Source organism: Anabrus simplex, chromosome 1, assembly GCF_040414725.1.
Source record: "Anabrus simplex isolate iqAnaSimp1 chromosome 1, ASM4041472v1, whole genome shotgun sequence".
In the NCBI taxonomy this organism is placed as follows: domain Eukaryota; kingdom Metazoa; phylum Arthropoda; class Insecta; order Orthoptera; family Tettigoniidae; genus Anabrus; species Anabrus simplex.
The window spans coordinates 377,782,857-377,805,713 of NC_090265.1; the positions used below are offsets into that span (position 1 = coordinate 377,782,857).

A 22,857-nucleotide genomic window follows, 5' to 3' on the forward strand; every position below is an offset into this window, starting at 1 on the left:
GGAATGGTGTGACAATCTTGGCGTGCGTTTTCCAGCAGATGACAGTGCAGCAATGAATGAAGTAAGATTGCCGTTTGAGCAATGCAAGGCCGTATTTAAGTGGTACTGGAAGTACATAAACATGATTGAGGTACAATGGCAATGACGTAATGTGTACGAAACTCAGCTACCAACATGTATAACACTTGATCGTATTGGGGATAAATTTGAAGCCGACGGTACTGTTTAGGATATGCATAAGAAAAGGTCTGGCTGACCAAAAACATCAACAAGTCCAGCTTCCAGTACTGCTGTGTTGCAACATTTTACTAGGTCACCTCAAAAATCTGTGAATCAGGGTGCACGTGAAAGAGGGGTAAGCTGATCAACCGTACGGCAAATTCTGAAGGTTGCAAAGTGGAAAGTGTACATTCCAAGATTGCTGCATGCTATGAATGAGGATGACCCAGATTGAAGGATGGAGTACTGCGAGTGGTTTGAAGGCATGCTTTGGGAGGATGATTGGTTTGCAGGGATGATTATCTGGTCTGATGAGGCGCAATTCAAACTGAAATGTACTGTAAATCGCCACAAATGTGTGTATTGGGCTCCTGAAAATCCTCACGTTCACGTGGACAAACATGTTAATCTACCTGGTGTTAATGTGTGGTGTGATCTGGTCTGCCATCACACGGTTTGATTGGCCCATTCTTCTTTAATGGTACGGTAACTAGTAAGGTGTATCTTCATATGCTGCAAACATCAATTTTATCTGCCATCCGAGAGATGTCTGGAAATGAAAGATTTTATCTATGACAAGACGGGGCTCCACCTCACTACCACAGAGATGTCAGAGTCTACTTGGATGAAAATCTACCTGGATGATGGGTAGGTCAAAGAGGACCTGTTGAGTACCCACCACAGTCTCCAGACCTTACACCTCTTGACTTCTACCTATCGGAGACTTTGAAAAGTCAACTTTATCGACAGAAGCCAGCTACGAGAAACCATCGAGGCGTCCTGTGCGGCTATCACACCGGCAACTCTGACAGCCGTAGTTTGGCAGCAGTTCAACGGCATCAACATTGTTTGGCTGCCAATGAGGGTCACTTTGAACATATAAAATAACCTTCCCCCCCCCATGCAAGAATTGTAACGATGTGTCAGTTTGTTTCATTAACATTGACTATCAAAGAATGTCTACATTTCTCTGGACCCCTCTGTAGAAATGCATACATACTACCGAGTTTTCAAAATGATTCATACCAAGCTCGATAGCTGCAGTCTCTTAAGTGCGGTCAGTATCCAGTATTCGGGAAATAGTAGGTTCGAACCCCACTGTCGGCAGCCCTGAAGATGGTTTTCCGTGGTTTCCCATTTTCACACGAGGCAAATGCTGGGGCTGTACCTTAATTAAGGCCACGGCCGCTTCCTTCCCACTCCTAGTCCTTCCCTGTCCCATCGTCGCCACAAGACCTATCTGTGTCGGTGCGACGTAAAGCAACTAGAAGAGAGAAAAAAAAAAAAAAAAAAAAAAAAAAGATTCATCCAATTTCAGAAACGTTTTGTATTCACTATGCCCTAGTGAGAAGGATGCTGCAGCGTACAGGGAAACATATAAAATTTCACAAAATGCTAATGAGTGAACCTGCAGTTCAATAGCTGAACTGTATGCAATTTGTCAACATCATGGTACTCGAGAGTAATTGTTGAGAATAATGTATATAAGATGAGTGTGTAAAGGCTGAAACCGTAAACCTCCCCCAAGCACAAAATTTGTTGACAAATTTAAACAGCACATATGGATTATTGAAAATTAAACCCATTAAAAGGATTAAGAAATCAGGACTTTGCATAATAAACAACTGAATTCAACCTATAAAATTTTAAAGGTTTCTCTATGACTATAGTTAACAACTTTACTGTAAAAAGAAGTGAAAATGTTAATTTTGGGGAGATCTGCTTTTTTAAAATAAATTTTGCTCTATCATTCAACTACCTGCACTGCAGACCAAGTCATTCTTGTCTAAAATGTTTTCCTTGAGCCTTTTATTAGCGTTGTATGAATTCAGAAAACAAAGTATATTGTCTAAATATTGTAAGGGTTGATATACCCACATATTTGAATGGTTATATGCCTAAAATTACGACAGTCTTCACTTTTTGACACATTTGTTATCTATTCATATGGATTATGTTTCAGATATAGGTAGTTGAGATTCTTTTACTTTTATGACCTTTTCCCTTTTATCTGGGATCGGCACTATTGTGGACTAAGCCCTGTTGTATGGATGCCAGGTCCATGAAGTCCTTAAGTCAACCGCATGTGACTTGTTTACTATTGCATGTTTCTGTGGTGATTAGTAGCGTGATATGTTGTGTGTAGGGGAAGGTGTATTAGGAAGATCACAAACACTCAAGTCTCAGAGCTAGAAGAATTAACCAAATGTGGTTAATCTCTTCGGCCCATCCTTGAAATGAGCCTAGGGCCCTACACCAATATGCTGACAATTCATCGTGGAAGCTGGACTTTCAGATATAACTAAAAGCCTGAAATAAACATTCTTAAGAGAATTTTCAATCATTTATAGGAATTCAAATGACAAATTTGTTTTTCTTCACAAAAATATTCAGTTTTTAGTCTACTAGATATTATCCAGAACAGTTGTCACCTATTCATACTACTTGCGTCGGTCGGTTAACAAAAGGCCAATCCCCGACAGAGAAGCAGGAAAATAACTGGTCACAAAGGGAACCTTTAAACTGAAAAAAAATCAACCTTCTCCCTGGCATACATATTTTAGTTATGTTTGTCCACCTAGAAAGCCACCTTTTTCAGTAAATAAGTGGAGAAATGGAGTGAAGTTTATAAGTATACAATCATATTCCGACATCACAAGTCTCACCATCGTACTGTTCTGTGCGTTAAGTGTTTCAGGTTTTTTCACACACTCATTTTTCACAATAAATTCATGAGTTTCCTGATTAGAAGACGTATGTATACTTGAGCATTTCATTCATTTACTCGCTCTTAAAACCGGAATACATCACATTCTCTTTTCGGTTTCTTCTTATAGCTCTCATGAAACACACATGGTATATATGATGGATGATTTTCAATATTACTTGGCTTTCCTCCAACAAAATGTTCACTGCAAATGACGGACCATTTATTATTATTATTATTATTCGGCATAGTCAAGACACGTGCACATGGAAGGACATGAATGTAAACATACGAACCTGCTGCAGTGCATAATTGAAATGAAATTTAATATTTCAAAGTGTACTTAAATGAACGTGTTCTTGACTTGTCATACCTGGTATGTTTGAAATGTGTGATTTACATCACAAATGAAATAAGGTACGGTAGCCTACTGTACTTACTTCATCCTTCCCACAGCCGAAATCCACTTCCTTGCATCTACCCGATTCCTATGGACGACCGTCCGGCTCCATGGCTAAATGGTTAGCGTGCTGGCATATGGTCACAGGTTCGATTTCCGGCAGGGTCGGGAATTTTAACCACCATTGGTTAATTTCTATGGTACGGGGGCTGGGTGTATGTGTCGTCTTCATCATAATTTCATCATCACGATGCGCAGGTCGCCTACGGGAGTCGAATCAAAAGACCTGCACCAGGCGAGCCGAACATGTCTTCGGACACTCCCGGCACTAAAAGCCCTACGCTATTTCATTTCTATGGACGACCAGGAAATGTGTGAATTGCAATTCCTTTTCCATTCGTGTTTCTTTGTGTGTTGTGGCAGTTTCTATTTGATTTAGGCATTTTGATACACTACTACCACAATTTCACACCCATAGTTACACAGCCTATAGTGAATGCATGCTCATGTAAATATCTTTTTAATCTTGGATGATGATGATGCTTGTAGTTTAAAGGAGCCTAACATCTAGGTCATCAGCCCCTAAGTTTACAAAATGAGACGAAATGCAGTGACAATTTAAAAGTACAAAGTTCATCCACTGACCAGAATTCAAAACATGATATTAAAGAATGAATGGATGAATACCAATTTAAAACAACCTGAAATGCCTCACATTCCCAGAAACAATATTACTGATCAAGGGAATGCATACCTGCCAACTTTTAGAAACCAAAAATAGGAAGATTTTTTTATTCCTGGATTTCATCACATATATTCCACCACGGTCTAGGTGAAAAAAGGTGAAGATAAAAGGCATACATATCTACAGTTACAATGCGAATTGACCGTTAAATTTCAAATCTTAAACTACCAAAACATAAAAATGGTTACAAGAAAATGTACCTTATCATTATCATTTTTGACACTTAAACGAATGATAATATTTATGTCACACCGACACACGCAACAAAATGCATAATATCGTATTTTCTCGCGTAATTAACGCACTTTTTGACGACAAATACAGGCGAAAACTTCGGATGCGTAAATTATTCACGCAATTAAGATATTTACAATTCATTTACATTTAAAAGATACATCAAATATTATATAAAAACACAACTGGTTCAACTCGTTTGCGGTTATCGTCATTTGGCGTAAAATTCCGGAGTGAGATTTTTCCTGAAAATTCAAATAGGGTAGGCCTACATCAGGTAAGTTAGACACGTGGGATTGAAGTACCGACTGGAAAATATTCTTCCCATTACAAGCTGACAATACGACCTGGAGTGAAAACATGAACTAATAAAAGTACAATTCATGTAATGCCATAACAATGGCATACCGGCACAACCGTTCGTATCCAATCTTGTACGAGTGACGTGTCCATCCATCCTTCTTCTTCTTCTTCTTGAATACGAACGTGTATCACTCGCGGAAATTTTGCTTTGGACATTGTTTTTCGTTTTAGATCAATGTAAGGTGTAAGCTTTCTGAGATCAGCTGTTATAGCAAGCATTGCAGTACATCGTTGTTTTTTGCTTCCGGTAGCGCGTACGATAACACTGTATGATCCTTTCCTATCGATTGTTCGACTTGGTGGCATATGGAAACTGATTGGCGTCTGATCTGCGGTTCCTATAAGGGAGATCAAATATTCCTCACTTTACGCTTCTAAATCATAAAACGATGAAAATGGTTTAAATCATTCGTCATTTTTTGGCATGATGATGATCTTCGCCGAAGAGGAAGTCCATTTCTCTTCATAAAATTAATCAAGACTCGGCTAACCTTCAAATCCGAGACACTGATTCCATGTGCAGCGGTTATTTCACATTCTTTAAAATACTGCATTTCGTGAGAAATTGCTTATCCAACGTTGCGTCACAAAATCATATATTTAAGCAGATCCTTCTCTACTTGCGGAAACTTGCCGCTTTTTGGTCCGCGAAATGCTTTGCGAGACATGTTGGCCGCTTGACGTGCACTTCTGTTACCGCGGTAGCGCACTTTTCATTTGGGCATTGAATACTCGCTGCCCTCTTCCCGTATGTTTCGGCGTAACTGATCACCGCGAGTTAGTATGATGCAGTATTACTCGAATACTGTGGACTGACAATTTTGTGATCACAGAATGTCACATACCCGAAACACTCGTAAAACTAGTGCCGGCTAATAACAGCACGTTGCCCTGTATCTGGAATGCCCGCTTTCGCAATAGGAAGCTTGCTACTTGAGTAGTTGACATCTTTATTTCGAAACGCATCCGGAGCTGCGTGATGGATGTTCGAGGTTGTGGAGCGTCAAATACGTGAACATTTGTTTTTTGTCCACTTTGGACCCAAAAATATTGGGATGCGTAAATTATGCAAGAGCGTTAATTACGCGAAAGAATATGGTAGTTTCTTTATCAGACGGTAAAATGAACGGAAATTTATAGGTATCTCTGAACACTTGGAGATAACGTTTGTTATATTTTTGGCCTTAACGAGAAAATAAACTACCTGAAACTGTCACCGACACAACCCCCTTAAAAACATTCAACTCATTAAAATGATGCACTTAAATACGCGAAACTACCACATACAAAACAATTCTATATGTCCCATACATTATTAACATATGACTTTGACAGTGGGGGAAAGCATACAAATGCAAGAAAAAAAGGGGCCTAAAACTCCGACGAAACTACGCACAGAAACGATGTTAACAGCGCGCGAACAACAATAATTAACTCATTCTTTCATCCCGATTAACTGAGTCGCTAGCGCGCGCCAGCCTGTCTTGCTTGCAGGACAATTGCCGCCTCGAAACCCCAGCTGTATAAAGCGGACACGCTGCTGTGGTAAGCGGGAAACACGATACACGAAGGCGCAGGACGAAATACTCACGAAATAAAGCATCAAATAAATACTCTTGAAAATGAAGTTTCGTAAATTACACAAACACATAAGAATTTATCGTAGGGGAAGAGTATTGGCCGTACTAGAAGTTATATTGGTAAAAAATAGGAAGAAGTAAAAATAAATCGGAAAATCGGAAGACGGGTTAAAAACCGGAAAGTTTCCGGGTAAATCGGAAGGGTTGGCAGGTATGGGAATGCTTCCAAAGTACAGCACTGAATCGATGATGCTTGTTGTCTAAAGGGGTTCAATATCCAGGTCAACGGTCCCCCATAATGGCACCTATCGCTAGTAAAGTAGAACCATGGTATTTTTCAAGTAGCGGTACTAATCAAAGCGTAAACTCATGCTGTTCCAAACATTATGGTACTACTCACAAGTATTGTACGTCGTACAAGTATGCAGACCTATAGTGTTTCTCACATAATGGCACCACTCGTAGGCAACGCAAACCCATGGTGCACCTCACATAGGTGTACTAATCACAGGGACTCGTACTACCCCGTAGTGTTCCTCACATAGTGGGTAAAAATCACAGGCAATGCAGACCACCAGTGTTGCTCATATAGTGGTACTAACCACAGGTACTGGAAATCCACAGTGAACCACTCTCTGCTGCTACTAATCACAAGTAGTTTCATAGTTCTAATTCTTTTTTTTGCTTTACGTCGCACCGACACAGATATATCTTATGGCGACGATGGGACAGGAAAGGCCTAGGAATTGGAAGGAAGCGGCTGTGGCCTTAATTAAGGTACAGCCCCGGCATTTGCCTGGTGTGAAAATGGGAAACCATGGAAAACCATATTCAGGGCTGCCGACAGTTGGAGGTTCTAATTCAATCATCCCTTGGTCGCTCCTTTTAGTCGCCTCTTATGACAGGCACGGGATACCGTGGGTGTATTCTTTGTCTGTGTCCCCTACCCATAGGTTTTTTAAAAGTCTTTTGTTAATTACTGCATGCAAGTTGAGACCAGAGGCCACACGGAAATGGAGGCACAGTTAAATGCGCTCTTCGATATGATGATGAAGAAGAAGATGGAGGAGAGGATGGAAGAAAATCAAAAGAAGACTGTGGAGGAGAAGATGGAAGATAATCGAATGGAGATGAAAGACGGCCAAAAGAAGACAGAATAAGGCCACAAAATGATGTTGGAGAAGTTGGATGTAGGCTATAGGACAATGGAAGAAAGCCAGAAGAGGATGATAAAGAAAGTGAAAGACGGTCAGAAGAGGTTGGAAGAAGACGACCAAGAGAAGACAAAAGATGGTCAGAAGAAGATGGAAGACTGCCAGAAGATGCTGGAAGACAGCCAAAAGAAGACTGAAGATAACCAGAATAAGATGGAGGACGGCCAGGAGAAGACTGAAGATGGCCAGAAGAAGATGGGTGATAGAGAAATGTTGACGAGGGTCCACACGAGATAAAGCATGTTCCGCAGGTCAATGCTCTGTCCCGTAGACCTTGTCCAGAAGACTGCGAGTTCTGTTCCAGGAGGAAGGCCGAGCACGAAGTTTGCTGCAGAGTGATCACTGTGGGGTTCGAAGGAAACTGGAGCCATGACGCCTGGATGAAAATGCAGAGGGACGGGGATCGTCACCTTCTCCTGGTCCCCCTGGCTTACCAATCCATAGTGCACGAGGCCAAGAGATCTACTTCAGCGAGGACGTCATGTGAAAGAGAGCAGCACCTTCCGACGGATCTAGGGTTCGGCCTATCTGAGGATCATCCTGCCCCGACCGATAGGTACCTCCTGGATCTGACAAGAAGACCAGAGAATGTACACACCACTGCCTGGGAGAGTACGAGCACGGAGAGCGACCAACGAGCGGACACCATGGGAAATCACAAGGGCGACCTAGGATGGCTATATAATTCTGTTAGGAAGAAATGCCTGTCTTTCAAGCTCCAGAGGACGTGGAAATGCCCTTACCATATTCTGAGAGAAATAAACAATGACAGCTACCAAGTACAACGTAGGCCAAGGTGCAAGATGAAGGTGGTACATCTAGACTGACAGGTCCCATACTGAAGAACAGCTGAGGTTACTGATCGGGGCGATCAGCTCTCGAAGGGGAGCAATGTTGCGTGCCAGCCCTGTGGTGGCTCCTTTCGGTAATTCCAGGAAGGAGCTAGTGACTCACACAACCTGGGATCTCCCAGCTGGCTTGTAGGGTGAGGCCGCCCTTTCTGTGTATTGTTCTCATTCATCGGCTAACTTGGAGATCCAATGGGAATGTTGTGCATCTAGCCACGGATAGCCAGTCAGTGCTGAACTCGGAGCGACAGTTGGGCTCTGTGGTGAAGTCAGTGAGAGACACAGTGCGTTAGGGTTTGCTGGCTGGACTGAGGGCGACAGAGGTGTTGGCTATTGCTAGTGTCCCACTGAGGTCTGAACCAGGAGCTGTTGTTATGGTGTCGGAGAGACCAGTGAGTGCATGAATGGAAGACTGTACTGTGTGTTTGTGTAATTCTGTAGACTGAGGATCGCCGTGAGCCAGCGAGGAAACCCGCTATCGTGAGTGTGAGGATAAATGGACCTGTGTTAATGTTCACTGTTGTGAGTATTGTCCTGCTGTTGAATACTGTTGAGTTGTATAATTGTTCGCTGCATGTGACTTTGTGAAGTACTGGACTGTCTGTGGAATCGAACCAACGAATAGTCATTGTGTGTCGTGTAGCCAGTGGCACTGTGTTCAAATCCAGCGGTCTATGCACAGTGGCTGTAGGAGATGACTGGACTAAGGGAAAGTGAACGTAAGGATTATAGCCCTCCCCAGGTGTATAATTCCAACTGGCCAGGATTCCCTGATGTGTGTACAGAAGAGAGATTTGTAAATAGACAGTAATTAGTGAGTGTGGCTATTCACAGCTGGTTAGAATTGTGTGTGTGCATTTATTATGCCATACTGAAATAAATTAAGAGTAATGAAACAGATGGAGTTTTATTCATAACATTATTATTAATTAGCCACCCTCTATTAACACTAATCAGAAAGAATGTGGAAGATGCGGACCTTCAAAGAATGAAGGCACTGGCAAAAGGAAGGGAACGACAAAGAGGGTGAAAATTAAAGACTCCCTTAGACTTGCAAACCTAATGATGTCAGGGTCAAAAGAGAACAAGTCTTGACCAAGGGTGCTCAGATAGGAAAGATGAATGCAAGGAGCCTAACACAAGTAAGTGGAAGCAATGCCAGACTCAACTACGGGAACCATGGTTGCCAACCCACACTCCCAAATTGAGTAGTCACATCTTACGACAAGCAAAGGATACCATAGGTGTATCCTACCATCCCCACCCCACAGGGTATTTTACTGCTCCTATAGTTATTTTTCAGTACCCCACACCCCTTCGCCCGAAAAATATTCCTGGGTACTGTTAATGATTTGTTCATCAATAATGGTAAAAATATCATCAACATAACGTATCCACAAAAGTATACCATTAATTTTGCTGTATTCAAGATTGTCCATATAAATTTCTGCTATGATTACTGATGCTGGTGCACCTACGGGGGGTATATTTTGTCGGTAAATTTTATTGTTAAGGGTGAAGTAGTTATTATTTAAGGCAAATTTGAAAATATTAATAAATTTGTCAATTTCTAAGACAGGGGTTCCCAACCTGGGGGGGACGTGAAATGATTTCCGAATTAATTTTTTTAACTCGAATATTACAATTTTGTGTAATAAACATTTTTCAAATCTCTCCAAGTGATTGTCGCGCCAAGTCAATCGTTCAAAAGCACTGGTAATTGCCAATTGTCGGCACAAACCTCTGCAGAGCCGTGAGGTTGGAGGTGAAATAAATTTGCTGTATTGTGAGGAGCAAAATTACGCCTGAGAGCAGGTGCGGGAACAAGACCACTCAACGCACGTTTAACTGCACACTTTGTTGACCTACTTGCATGAAAGTAAACTATGACCATATGCGATGTGTTTCATCTCATCAACGATGTAGTAGTTGCTTTCATTTTCCAGTATTTGTTACATACTGCACAAGGTTTTTCTCATAAACAAAATATATTACATGAAGGAGGTACTGGTATAAATGTCAGTATTATTATCACATTGATCTAGTAGCGAGAACAACAGGAGATAAGGCAATAATAGTAGACTAAATTATAATAAATTTATTTAATATAACATGTTAGGCTTTCACGGCTAGCATGAAATTCTATGTAGGACTACTGGTATTTTGGGCTACAACTAATTAGTGTTTAACCGCAGCAATTAATGAAACAGTGACTTTTCTCACCAAAGATCTTAACTGGCAATAAGTTACTACAGTCAGGAGTCGACATTAACTATGAAGAACAAAGAAGCAACAAATGAAGTGGAAGTTCCTCCTTCCCTCTCACTCTGTGGCATATAGACTCATTTTGTGGGTAGCTCGTCCTTGAATGCTCTGTTCCCACCCCTACACATTCTTATTCTTCCCTTGCAGTCAAATTGGCGAGAGCTACAAATTACAACTGTCCCATCAGAGATGGCGCAGTAAGCCATGACAACACATCGCTGATAGACCATCAGTGGCCAGGCCCTTCGACTGTTGATTCTGTGTCTCGTATACTTTTGCAGTGGACGTGTCTGTCAAGTTGTTTATTGTGAGTGTTGTGTATGCTTCGCTGTAACAGTGCAACTGTGTGATTTGTGTTATTTAATATTGTGACTTTTAAAAATCTTGATAATGGTGTCCACGAAGAGACTATACAATGACTACATTAAATAAAGCTTCACAGTCGTTGAACAGAATGGAATATAACAGCCTCAATGCGTAATCTGCCATTGTGTTCTGAGTAATGATGCGATGAGGCTTGTGTGTTTCGAGAGACATTTAAACATGAATCATTCAGGCTTAAAAGACAAACCCACAGAATTTTTTGCAACTACTCAACTCAACTCACTAAAACGTATGAAATTAGATTCATCGGGTACTTTTAACCAAGAAAATGAGAAAGCAGTGGAAGCATCATATGAACTAGCTCTTCTGATTGCCAAAGACAAAAAAGCACACACAATTGAGAAAACATTAGTAAAGCCATGTATAATATTAGCCGCAAATATAGTCTTAGGTGAAGGGAGTCGGTAGAAATTGTCTAAAATTTTTCTTTCTGATAACACAGTGAAGTGCAGATTTCAAGAACTGTCAGAAGACATCAAAATGCAAATTTTGGAGAAGGTGAAAGCATCGCCAGTGTTTTCAATTCAGTGTGATGAAACAACCAATGTGGCCCATTGTTGTCAACTGATTGTATATTGTCGATTTGTCAACAGTTGAATTTTAAGAGAAGAAATGTTATTCTCCCAATGTTTGAAAACAACTTCAAAACCTTGTGATGTGTTTTCTGCCATCGATAGTTTTTTCCAAGAACATCGACTTTCCTGGGAAAATATAGTGGGTGTATGTACGGATGGTGCACCTGCTATGATTGGGTCACGTTCTGGGTTTCTCAAATTGGCCAAAGATAAAAATCCAAACATTGTGGGAACCCACTGTATAATTCACAGGCAGGCTTTGGTGGCCAAGACCTTGCCCCAAGATTTTAATAACACTCTAAAAGTCACTATAGGAATTGTGAACTCTGTGAAGAAGAGTTCTTTAGACAAAATTGTTTGAAGCCCTTTGTGTTTACCTTCAAGTGATCACAAAACTTTCCTTTTCCACACAGAGGTTTGCTGGCTATCAAAGGGGAACATGTTGGCTCGGCTGTTTAAAGTCTGAAGTTGAAATTTTTCTTCTTGGTGAAGGTAAGAATGATCTGTATGAAGTGTTTACTGATGCCAATTTTATCGTCTCATTGGCATATCTTTGCAATTTTTTTAAGCTTTGAACAGTTTGAACTTAAAGTTCCAAGGCAGAAACTCCAATATTATGCTTGCTTATGATGCCACCAGAGCATCCCTGGAAAAAATACAGTTATGGAAACGCTGGCTTCAGTTGAACAACTTCTCATCCTTTCACCGCCTTAATAAAATGTTGCTGGAAAATGAACGTGTTTGTAATAAACTTAAGGTGCAATTTCAGTCACATTTGGATTCCTGGCACAATAATTCAATTTCTACTTTCCTGATATCTCATCAGATGATTGGTCCTGGATGTTAAGAAGAAATCAGTTTGCCATTGACATTGAAGCACTGCCAGCACAACTTCAAGAAGAAGCCATAGATTTGAAGTGTGATTCAAAGCTAAAAGATGATTACAAAATATTAGTAATGGGCGACTTTTGGGTAAACTGTCTTGCAGTGTATCCTGAAATAGCCAAAGTAGCATTGCATGTCATTGTCCCATTTTCAACGACATTTATGCGAGTCAGGATTTTCAACGTTGAGTGTCATAAAAACAAATCAGCGCTGTTGGCTTGATGTTGCAGGTGATCTCCGCTGTGCTCTGTCATATCAAACCAAACATACCGAATCTTACCAAGAGAAAACCGTGTCAACACTTTCACTGACATTTGTTGACTAATTTAAGAATTTATTGTAAAAGTGTATTCTTTGTATTGTGCTAAAATGAAGTTAGTATGTCATAGTTATAAAGCAGGGACTGCATATTATTTTTTCATAAATAATTGAACAATGGAATAATTTATTATGTAGTGTAATTAGGTTAGGTCTATATCCTCCACGTCACTTTATCGGAGAAGTTATAGAAGCGTTAGGGTGGGGGGTTATGACCACCCGTATCTGAAGGTAACTTACTCCACTATTTTTTCTTAAATAGTTATTTATTTTATTTTACAATTTGCTGTATGTCGCACTGATACAGATAGGTATTATGGTGACAATGAGATAGCAAATGCCTAGGAGCAGGAAGGAAGCGGACGTGGCCTTAATTAGGGTACAGCCCCAGCATTTGCCTGGTGTGAAAATGGGAAACTACAGAAAACCATCTTCAGGGCTGCCAACAGTGGGGTTTGAACCCACTATCTACTGGATGCAAGCTCACAGCAAATTGTGAGTACATGTTGGTAATATTGAAGGAATGTACAAAATGGGTAGGTTGTAGGTTTAAACTTTTAGTAATATTGCAAAAATCAACTAAATTCTTAATGAAGTAATTGTTTTGTTATGAAATAAATGCAGTTTATATTTAGAAAATTGTGTATATATTGGGAAAATTTATATGTAGGATTGTTCTTGAAACTGATGATCAGTCTAATAGGAATAATTTTTTAATGAATTTTGGAAGTAGCACTGGCTGAAGGAAGTCTAGGGCTTGACTAAATAACTTATAACGTTCTAGGTCATTTAGGAGGAAAGTAGAATTTCTTTTAAGTTTTTCTGGATTTTAGTAGTGGGGTCTTCTTTCACTATTAGAAAATTATTATCCTTTAAAAAGTTTCAGTTTTATCAATATACAGTAAGTGTTTTTGTTCATTATTACTGTAACATTTTCTTTATCTGCTTTAGTCCTTACAAGATTATGTTTGATTTTTTGGTTAAAGTTTGACAAATGTATGTTAGTGGCGTGGTTAGTAGGAGGGATATCAATATCTTTTATTATGTGTTCAAGCTTTTTCTTAATCTCAATTTTTATTCCTTCTTGTTTATCTTGTTTGATTTCCGCTGTATTGCATCCGGTATTTCTTTGAATGATTATAGGTTACCAGTTGTGTTTGAGTCCTTTATTTAAGACTGTTTGTTCTGTTTCATCAGAAGAAACTTGAGATAGATTTTTGATTGGAGTGTGGAAGATGTGTTTATCATCTTTGGATGATACTGTTGTTAATGAGGATTTATCATGATGAAAATTAGTCTATTTGAGGTTAGCTAACTTCTTATCTAATTTTAATTTATTTTCTTCAATGATTATGAGATTGTTGATTTTGTTATTCGTATATAGTAAAAATGAGTTCCATTCTGATGGGACCATAACTTGGACAGCTTTTTTTTTTTGCTATTTGCTTTACGTCGCACTGACACAGATAGGTCTTACGGCGATGATGCGATAGGAAAAGCCTAGGAGTTGGAAGGAAGCGGCCGTGGCCTTAATTATGGTACAGCCCCGGCATTTGCCTGGTGTTTAAATGGGAAACCACGGAAAACCATCTTCAAGGCTGCCGACAGTGGGACTTGAACCCACTATCTCCCGATTACTGGATACTGGCCACACTTAAGCGACTGCAGCTATCGAGCTCAGTGGACTGCTTTGAGGCGTGCATTATATTATTTTGAAGGGCTTTCTTTTTTGTAAAGGAATTTGATTTCATTAGTCTTTCTTTGCATCTTATACATTAAATGAGGATTTTTGTATTTCAATTGGTTTGTTTTCAGTAAATTCAGAACTAAGTTGTTACGAAGGCACGTCTTGAGAAAGGTTATGTTTTTATGATGTTATGCCTGTTGCTCACGGTAAAATTTTCTGTCAAATTTATTGTACGATAATTAAATTTTATAAAATTTCTGTTGCTCACGGTCAAATTCAAGTTTTATAGTTATTTTACATTTAGAATTAAGATAAGTACTGTACTGTATTTGCCGTTCTGGATGCCTGGTTGGCATTATCATTACTAGTAAGCATGTTCATAGGTTCATATTGACTATGTAACTTGAGAAAAAATATAATATATATAGATAATATATATAGATTAATTCCGCCATTGTCCGGTCCCAAGTCCGGAATGAGAAAGGAGGAGGGTTTGCTGGTCTGGCACCCAGCTGTAAAATTGCCAACGCCGAGTGTTGGGCGGCGGGAAATAACCTGACTCCCTAAGGGGGCCAACGGCTTCGGGCGAATGAGCCCCTTTGGGTGGGGTGATGGTCCCCACAGTGGAGGAAATGCCACTGGAATCCATTATGCAGCGTCTGTTCTCCAGGTTAGGGGCGGCTGCACAAGGCGTCTGTACTCCAGAGGAGCGGCCTCATTATCACCTCACTGGATCACATCCAGAGTTGTAATTCGGGACCTAGTCCCACACAGGTGACACCTTGACAGTCAACCATGGAAGGTCTTTTAAGGAATACTCCACCGGCTGAACCAAGAGTTCAGAGAAGGCAGCATTCGGATACGGTGGGCTGCCACCTGAAAGATACCGTGAAGTCGGAGGCACGGAAATACCCCAGTACTACATACACGAATGAGACAAAATCAAGAATCAAACCAAAGCAGATAACATACTTCTCTACACACAACATAAACTCACTCATGCAAACCGGTAAACTAAAAGTGATCACCGACATAATGGACCAACACAAAATTCTTATCACGGGATTACAGGAAATTAGAAACACTGACCAGGATGCCTTGGAATCTCAAGGGTACAGACTTTATAAAGGTATACCCGGGAAAAGAGTGATGAAGAATGTCCCACAATTTGGAACAGGATTTTTGGTCAGCCTTAAAATAATAAACTCAGTTCAAGAATTCAGATCACAGTCTCCACGACTCTCAACGCTCACCTTAAAGGCATCTAATAAAATCTATACTATAATAAATGCCCATGCTCCCACTAATGATAAAAACAACTCCTCAAAAGACCAGGAAGAAACAGGAGAATTTTGGGACCTACTGGACCAGACCATAGATAACATCCCCAAACACCATATAAAATTATTAATAGGCGACTTCAACGCTCAACTAGGCAGAGAAAGAAAATACCGTGACATCATCGGAAAATGGCCAGCACACAAGAAAACAAATAAAAATGGAGAGAGACTAGTTGACCTGTGTAGAAACCATAATTTAATCTCAAAATCTACATGTTTTAAGAGGAAACCTCAAAAACTCAAAACATGGAAACACCCTGACTACACTAAAGGAGAATGGCAACTGGACCACGTCTGCATGGACAAATACCACCACAAAGAGATCTATAACGTCAAAGTCCTCCGAGGAATAGACACAGGTTCAGATCACTACGTAGTTAAAATTAAAATTAAACTCACTCCCCAGAGGAGACAACAAAAGCAAGCCCTTAAAACTAAAAGAAAAATAGATCCTACCCAGCTAATCAACAACAAAAATTACCAGAAAGCAACTGAAAAAATAAAAATCACAGACAAACTTGAAGACTTAGTACACAACCTTAAACAAATTGCAGAAGACCTAGCTCCAATTAAACCACGTAAAAAACACCAATGGTGGAACAGTGAATGTGATGAAACAGTGGAGAAAAGACATCAGGCATGGCTATTACATCAGTCCCAAAAGACAGAAATATCCTATCAAAAGCTAGTAAAACAGAGAAAAGAAACTACCCAAGTCTTAAGAAGAATAAAAAGACAACATCATAAGGACACCCTGCAGTTAATTGAAGAACAGTTCAGTAAAACTAAATCAAGGGACTACTACAAAACCTTCAGAAAGCAGCTCCAAAAATATGAACCCCCGACCCTACTGATGAAGGATGAAGATGGTAAGCTGACCCATAACAATGAAGACAATGCAAAAATTCTGGCTAAACATTTCAGCAAGCTTTTAAATTGTGAGGAACCTACAGAACTCCTTCATTTGGACACCAACACCCCGATAAAAACATCACCAGAAAACATCAATCCCCCCCACAATAAAGGAAGTCTACCAAGCTCTGAATAAATTAAAAAACTACAAAGCGCCAGGAGAAGATCAGACCTTTGCGGAAATCTGGAAATATGCAGGAACCTCAGCAAAAGTTGCCCTCCATCAACAACTTGTCTCTATCTGGATTAAAGAAGAACTACCAGAACACTGGACAACAGCCCTCATTCATCCTCTGCACAAAAAAGGGGACAAAACCGACCCTAATAACTACAGGGGAATCTCTCTCCTAGACATAACATACAAAATATTTTCAATAATCATCCTTAATAGGATAAGTTTACAACTTGAGAAAGAACTAGGAGAATATCAAGGAGGTTTCAGACCCTGGAGGAGCTGTCCTGATCAGATCATGAGTCTTAAGTTGATAATGGACTATAACAGGAGAAGAAACAGAGATATGGTGATAACATTTGTAGATTTCAAGAAAGCTTATGATTGCATCCATAGAGAATCTCTGTTTAAAATTTTAAGACACCTTGGACTACACCCCAAATTAATAAACATGATAAAATTGACTCTCACCAATACCAAGTCAAAAGTGAAGTTCAGGGGTGAAACATCAGAGACATTTGAAATTAAAACTGGACTACGGCAGGGAGATGGGCTCTCACCACTATTATTTAACTGTGCTCTAGAAATGGTAATGAGGGAATGGTTTAGAAAATGTCCCCCCAAAATAAAGATTGGCCGAAAAATCAAAACAAATTGCCTGGGTTTTGCTGACGATTTAGCATTACTAGCAGTGGACATAAAAGAAGCAAAAACCCAGATATCAGAACTTCAAAACATTGCAAATAAAACTGGCCTCAAAATATCATTTGAAAAAACAGAAATTATGCCCCAAAAACCAACACAGCTAAAAGAAGTCACCATAAATGGTAATAAAATCAAAATAGTAACTCAGTTTAAATATCTTGGAGAAGTAATAACACATAACTTAAATGAAAAAATCTCAATCCAAGTAAGAACAAATAGATTAGCTAAAGCACAAAAATTAACATGGGATATCTACAAAAAGAAATGTCTATCAATAAATACAAAAATAAAACACTACAACACAGTTATAAAACCGGAAGCTACATATGCAGCAGAAACACTCTTTTACCTGAATAAACAATCAAAGACTGACAGACTTCAGAAAATTGAAAGGAGGATTGGAAGAACCTGTATCAACAAAAAATATCAGAAAGATGGACAGTGGCGGTTAATACCTAACAAAGTCGTGTACAAAGAGCTAGAACCCATTACAGATACTATGCGTAAGAGGAGACTGGGATTCTTTGGACATATCATGAGGATGCAGGACTCGAGACTTCTGAAACAACTAGTACAACACAATCTCGTCTCGAAAAATACCACAACAGGATGTAAATGGATCAGAGAAGTAAGAGAGGATCTGAAGGAAATAGGCCTTACAACAGAAGACACCAAAAATAAGATAAAATTGAATACAAAACTCAAGAATACAAACCTCCGCTTTACCCTTACACAAAACAAACCAACAACACGCACATTTTCAACTGAGGAAAGGGCACGAAGATCGGAGCGTCTGAAGAAGTACTGGGAGGACCGCAAAGCCCGAACAATCCCTTCAAAGAGACCTGAACGACGGACTGACTAAAGTGATCCTATGTGGTCATAAAAGAAGAAGAAGATATAGATTAACCACCTAATCAAAACACAATATTATAATCTAAAAAGATTATTTACCATATAAAAGTGGGCATGTTTCGGCTCTTGGAGCCATTATCAGCACACAAACACATTTGAAGGAAGGATCATGAATGTAGTTTTGATAATTGAGACAATTCCACTTTTATTTGATAAATAATCTTTTTAGATTATAATATTGTGTAATGATTAGGCAGTTAGTCTATATGTATATTTTCTTAAATCTAAGTCCTATCGATTGTATGCCAATGAAGGTTAGTGGTAAAACAGGTAAAGCTATAATGAAATAACAATGAAAGTATTGATAAATATTTGTCTAACCTCTTCACTCACCATAGATTTACAAGACACTAGGGTGCCAGAATTCTGTTCTTGTGCAGGAATTCTCTAATGTGCTAAAAACCAATGGCTTGGATTTGTCATATTTAAACATCCTCAACTGCATTCAAACCCACTATCTCAGGATCAAAAGGATAACGACTGACTGCTGCAAGTTGATGATGAACATGAAAATCGTATTTACCTAGACTTCATTCTTACTGCATGGAAGCTAATACCAAATGCCCTTTTTCACTTCTGACTGCTGTTCTTCTGTTCCAATTTAAATGGAGTCACACACGTGTTTTCGCTCTGAAGTTTATAGCAACAAATGGTCGAGATATGAAGAGGATAATTTTCACTTACATAAAATAAACCACAAATTAATGCATACAGTATTGAATGTTATGCCACACTGATGTACTGAAAATAAACCTAGAATGGATCACATTATGAGTTGGGAAGAGATAAAAACTCATTCATTTAGTAGTAGATGGGGATAATTATTAATAGTACCTATCATCAGAATTTTTCCTTGTCTTTAAGCCTACTTATCTATTCAATTATGTATGCTGGTAGTATAAAATGGTAACACTGTAATCATTAATTCGGCATGCAAAAATAGACTCCAGGTCACATTTTTATTAAAGAAAATTTTATCTTAATTCTCTGAACTTTTAATAATACTGATTTTAATGTGTAATATAACACTGTACTTTCAATTAAATATCTTATACAGTAGGTCTATAAATTACATTTTAAGGTATAACAATCATCAATGTGTGTGAAAGCCATTTCTTTGAGAAACTACTTATTCTTTTTCTTTCCAGCCCAGATTTTGAAAAAATAGTAGAGGATGAAGGCATGCCTTTTATGGAAAATCCTGAACAAAGAGGAAACCTCATTATCAAGTTTGAAATTGATTTTCCAGCATACTTACCACGAACTAGCAAAAATTTGGTAAATAAGGCCTGGTATATGGCGAGTCTTAATGGAGGCGTGGGATCCCCAGAAAGAACTTACCAAATGATAATGAAGGACAAATTAGCAAGGATTGCAAAGAAAAAGGAAGAAGAAAAACAAGAAGCAAAGTGATAGGTATAGACTTCATTCCAGAAAGATGAAATATGATTCTGAAATAAACTATTAAAGTGGTATTGAAAAAATAAGTTTATTCTTATCCAATACAATCATACAAATATTTCCCAGATATTTTCTCTGATTCAAAATTAATGTAAAATGTATACTGAAGGTCAGTATACAAATCAAAAATAGCAAGAGTCAGATGATGAAGTACTTTCATTCTGGTCAAATATATCAAAAGTTCACACCTGGAAATGATTTCCAGCACGTTTCTATTTACAGTTCTGATCAGTTATAAAATTACTGACTATTATCATCATCATTATCATTATCTTGTTCTTCTTGCCTCTGCCCAGGCTGCCATAGTCCACTTCTAATGAATCTCTGGGCTGCTGCAGTGTCCAGACGAGGCATTATTGTTCTACGGTCATGGATTTGTTTTGCTCTCACATTGTACCCTCTAACACGTTCAATTTCTGACTTTATACTGTGTTTACTTGGATCAAGACCCTGTGTACGCATGTACAACCAAAACAATGATGTAAGGGAATAAGACATGAAAAGATCATATTTTACACGGTCATCTATAGAGAGTTTCTCATAAACGTCTGCTTCACATGCTGTTTGTAATATATTGCCCATTTTATCCAAATTATTATGGAATGCTGTTATTTTATTTTTAAAATCAACATCTTGAGAAAGTTCTTCAAAATTGATATTTTCTCCTGACATATTGATGCTGAAATTTCTCTGTAAATAAAATCATGGCAGAGTGTTAGTGCAGAATATAGATTGCAGAAGTACAAAAATATTAACTTATCACATTTCACAAAAAATATTTACAACTGTTATTATTAACCCATTTTAAAGCAGACTGCTGTCAATGTCTGTATTTCCATTCAGTTTTAACACTGTATATCTATTTTCTCTTAATAACAATCACCAATCAAATACATCTTCACTATCACAAGAATTTTTGAGCACTAGATGAGTAATGTGATAATAAATGCACTAAGCATTTCATTTTATATTATGATTATATTATATGTTGCTTCAATTGTGGTTGCAATGTTTGTCAACTTCTTGCATGAACATCATTAAATATTCTTAGCTGATTCTATAAATCATACGAAAAATTAAATATCTAGGTGTAAAATGATGAAATGTTATTTGATAAATTAAATTCCAGCATAATTGGCCTAGTTTAATATATAACTTAACAAAAATTTGGCTTGGCTTTCTGCAAGATAAGTTAGCCAAAAGTGCTGTGAAAATAATAATTGGAATATCAAATAGCCCAGATTCTATACTGTGTTTATTTAGAACAGCCCGTGGTTTGGGTGTTACAGGCTTTATGGGAAGAATTTCTTCAACATATTAATATATGCAACTGTCTTAAGTTCAGTCCAAATCCAAATATGCTTTCACAATGTTCCAAAAATTTCAGAGAAGATGTTAACAGCAGCTTAAGACATCTGAACCTAGTAATTGATGAAGAACCCAACATAAAGAAAATGAGAAAGAAACTGCACGAACAAGAACTGAAGCATGAAAAAGCATGGCAGAGGTATATCTCTTGGAGTAAAAGAAATCCAACAGTTGGATATCCACAAAGAATGGATTATCTTTTTCCCAATGGACAAATACCAAAATGATGTTATCCCAGTTCAAAGCATTCACAGCAGCAGCCATGATATCCGCTGCCATGAGTGAAACAAGATTGTAATCCTTCCTCACATTCTTGGTTTCTGGCGCAAAGGGGAGTTCTAAGAAACAACAGGCACCATAAGCTCAGAAGGAGGATAGCCGACTGCTTTAGAAAAACAAGAGAGTTTGAAATGTACGGAGAAATAAACCTGTATGTCAATTGATGATTCAAGTAAATGAGCAGAGATAGTAGTCATCAACAGGAAATCAATCCAACAGTCAGATTTCAGCCAGATGAAAATTAGTCCAAAGAGGTTGATTCAGAAAAGAAGTACGATGCCTCGCTTTCATGAATTGGAAATAAAGTATAAAATTGATAAATGGGAAGTTATTGATATGTTATTTGGTATGCCTTCCCAGCGAACCAACCTTCTCGTGGTGGGGAGGCTTGTGTGTCCCAGTGAAACAGATATCCAAGCTGCCAGTGCAAACGTATCAGATGGGTATCTGTCAAGAAACCAGACTAATGAATGGTTCACTGAAAGAGGGGTAGCAGCCTTTCGGAAGTTGCAAGGGCGGCAGTCTAGATGATTGACCTATATGGCCTTGTAATAATACTTAACATGGCTTAGCTATGCTAATACTGCTAAATGGCTGAAGGTAACAGAAAACTACAGTCGTAACTAACTCCTGAGGTCATGCAGCTCTCTTTGTATGAATGAATGATGTACTAATGATGGCTTCCTCACGCGTAAATAATTCCGGAGGTAAAATAATTCCCCATTTGGATCTGCAGGTGAGCACTACATGAGAGGGGGCAACGATCAGAAAGATGAATACTGAGATTCTGCGAGTCAGAGCATGGAATGTTAGAAGTTTGAATCATTGTGGTAGGTTAGAGAGAATCTGAAAAGGGAAATGGATAAACTAACATTAGATATAGTTGGTAAAAGTGAAGTACATTGGCAGAAAGAGCAGGATTTTGGGTCAGGCGACTAGAGAATTGTCAATGTAGGAGTTGGTTTAATAATGAATACGAAAATAAGGAAGCACGTAAGCTACTAAGATCAGCATAGTAAATGGATTGTTGTTGTCAAGATAGACACCAAGCTAATGCCCAACAGAATACCGCAGGTCTATATGCCTATTAGTTCAGTGGGTGATGAAGAAATCAAAAGAATATATGAAGAGAGAGAAGATTTAATACAACATATAAAAGGTGACGAGAATCTAATTATGATGGGAGACTCGAATGCAGTGGTAAAGCAAGGAAGAGAACGTAATGCAGTACAAAAATTCAGATTGGGACAAAGGAATGAAAGAGTAAGTCGGCTGGTTGAA

General features: G+C 38.7%; 1 protein-coding gene across 1 annotated transcript in view; it reads left to right on the forward strand.

Annotated features, from left to right (window-relative positions):
• DnaJ-1 (DnaJ-like-1) overlaps nucleotides 1-20,155 on the forward strand; it is a 96,154-nt gene extending 75,999 nt beyond the window's left edge. Inside the window, exon 6 of the mRNA XM_067143155.2 lies at nucleotides 19,617-20,155. Within this exon, the coding sequence (XP_066999256.2) occupies nucleotides 19,617-19,881 (265 nt within the window). The 3' untranslated portion in view covers nucleotides 19,882-20,155. The remainder of the gene's footprint in view (nucleotides 1-19,616) is intronic.
• The last annotated feature ends 2,702 nt before the right edge of the window (nucleotides 20,156-22,857 follow it).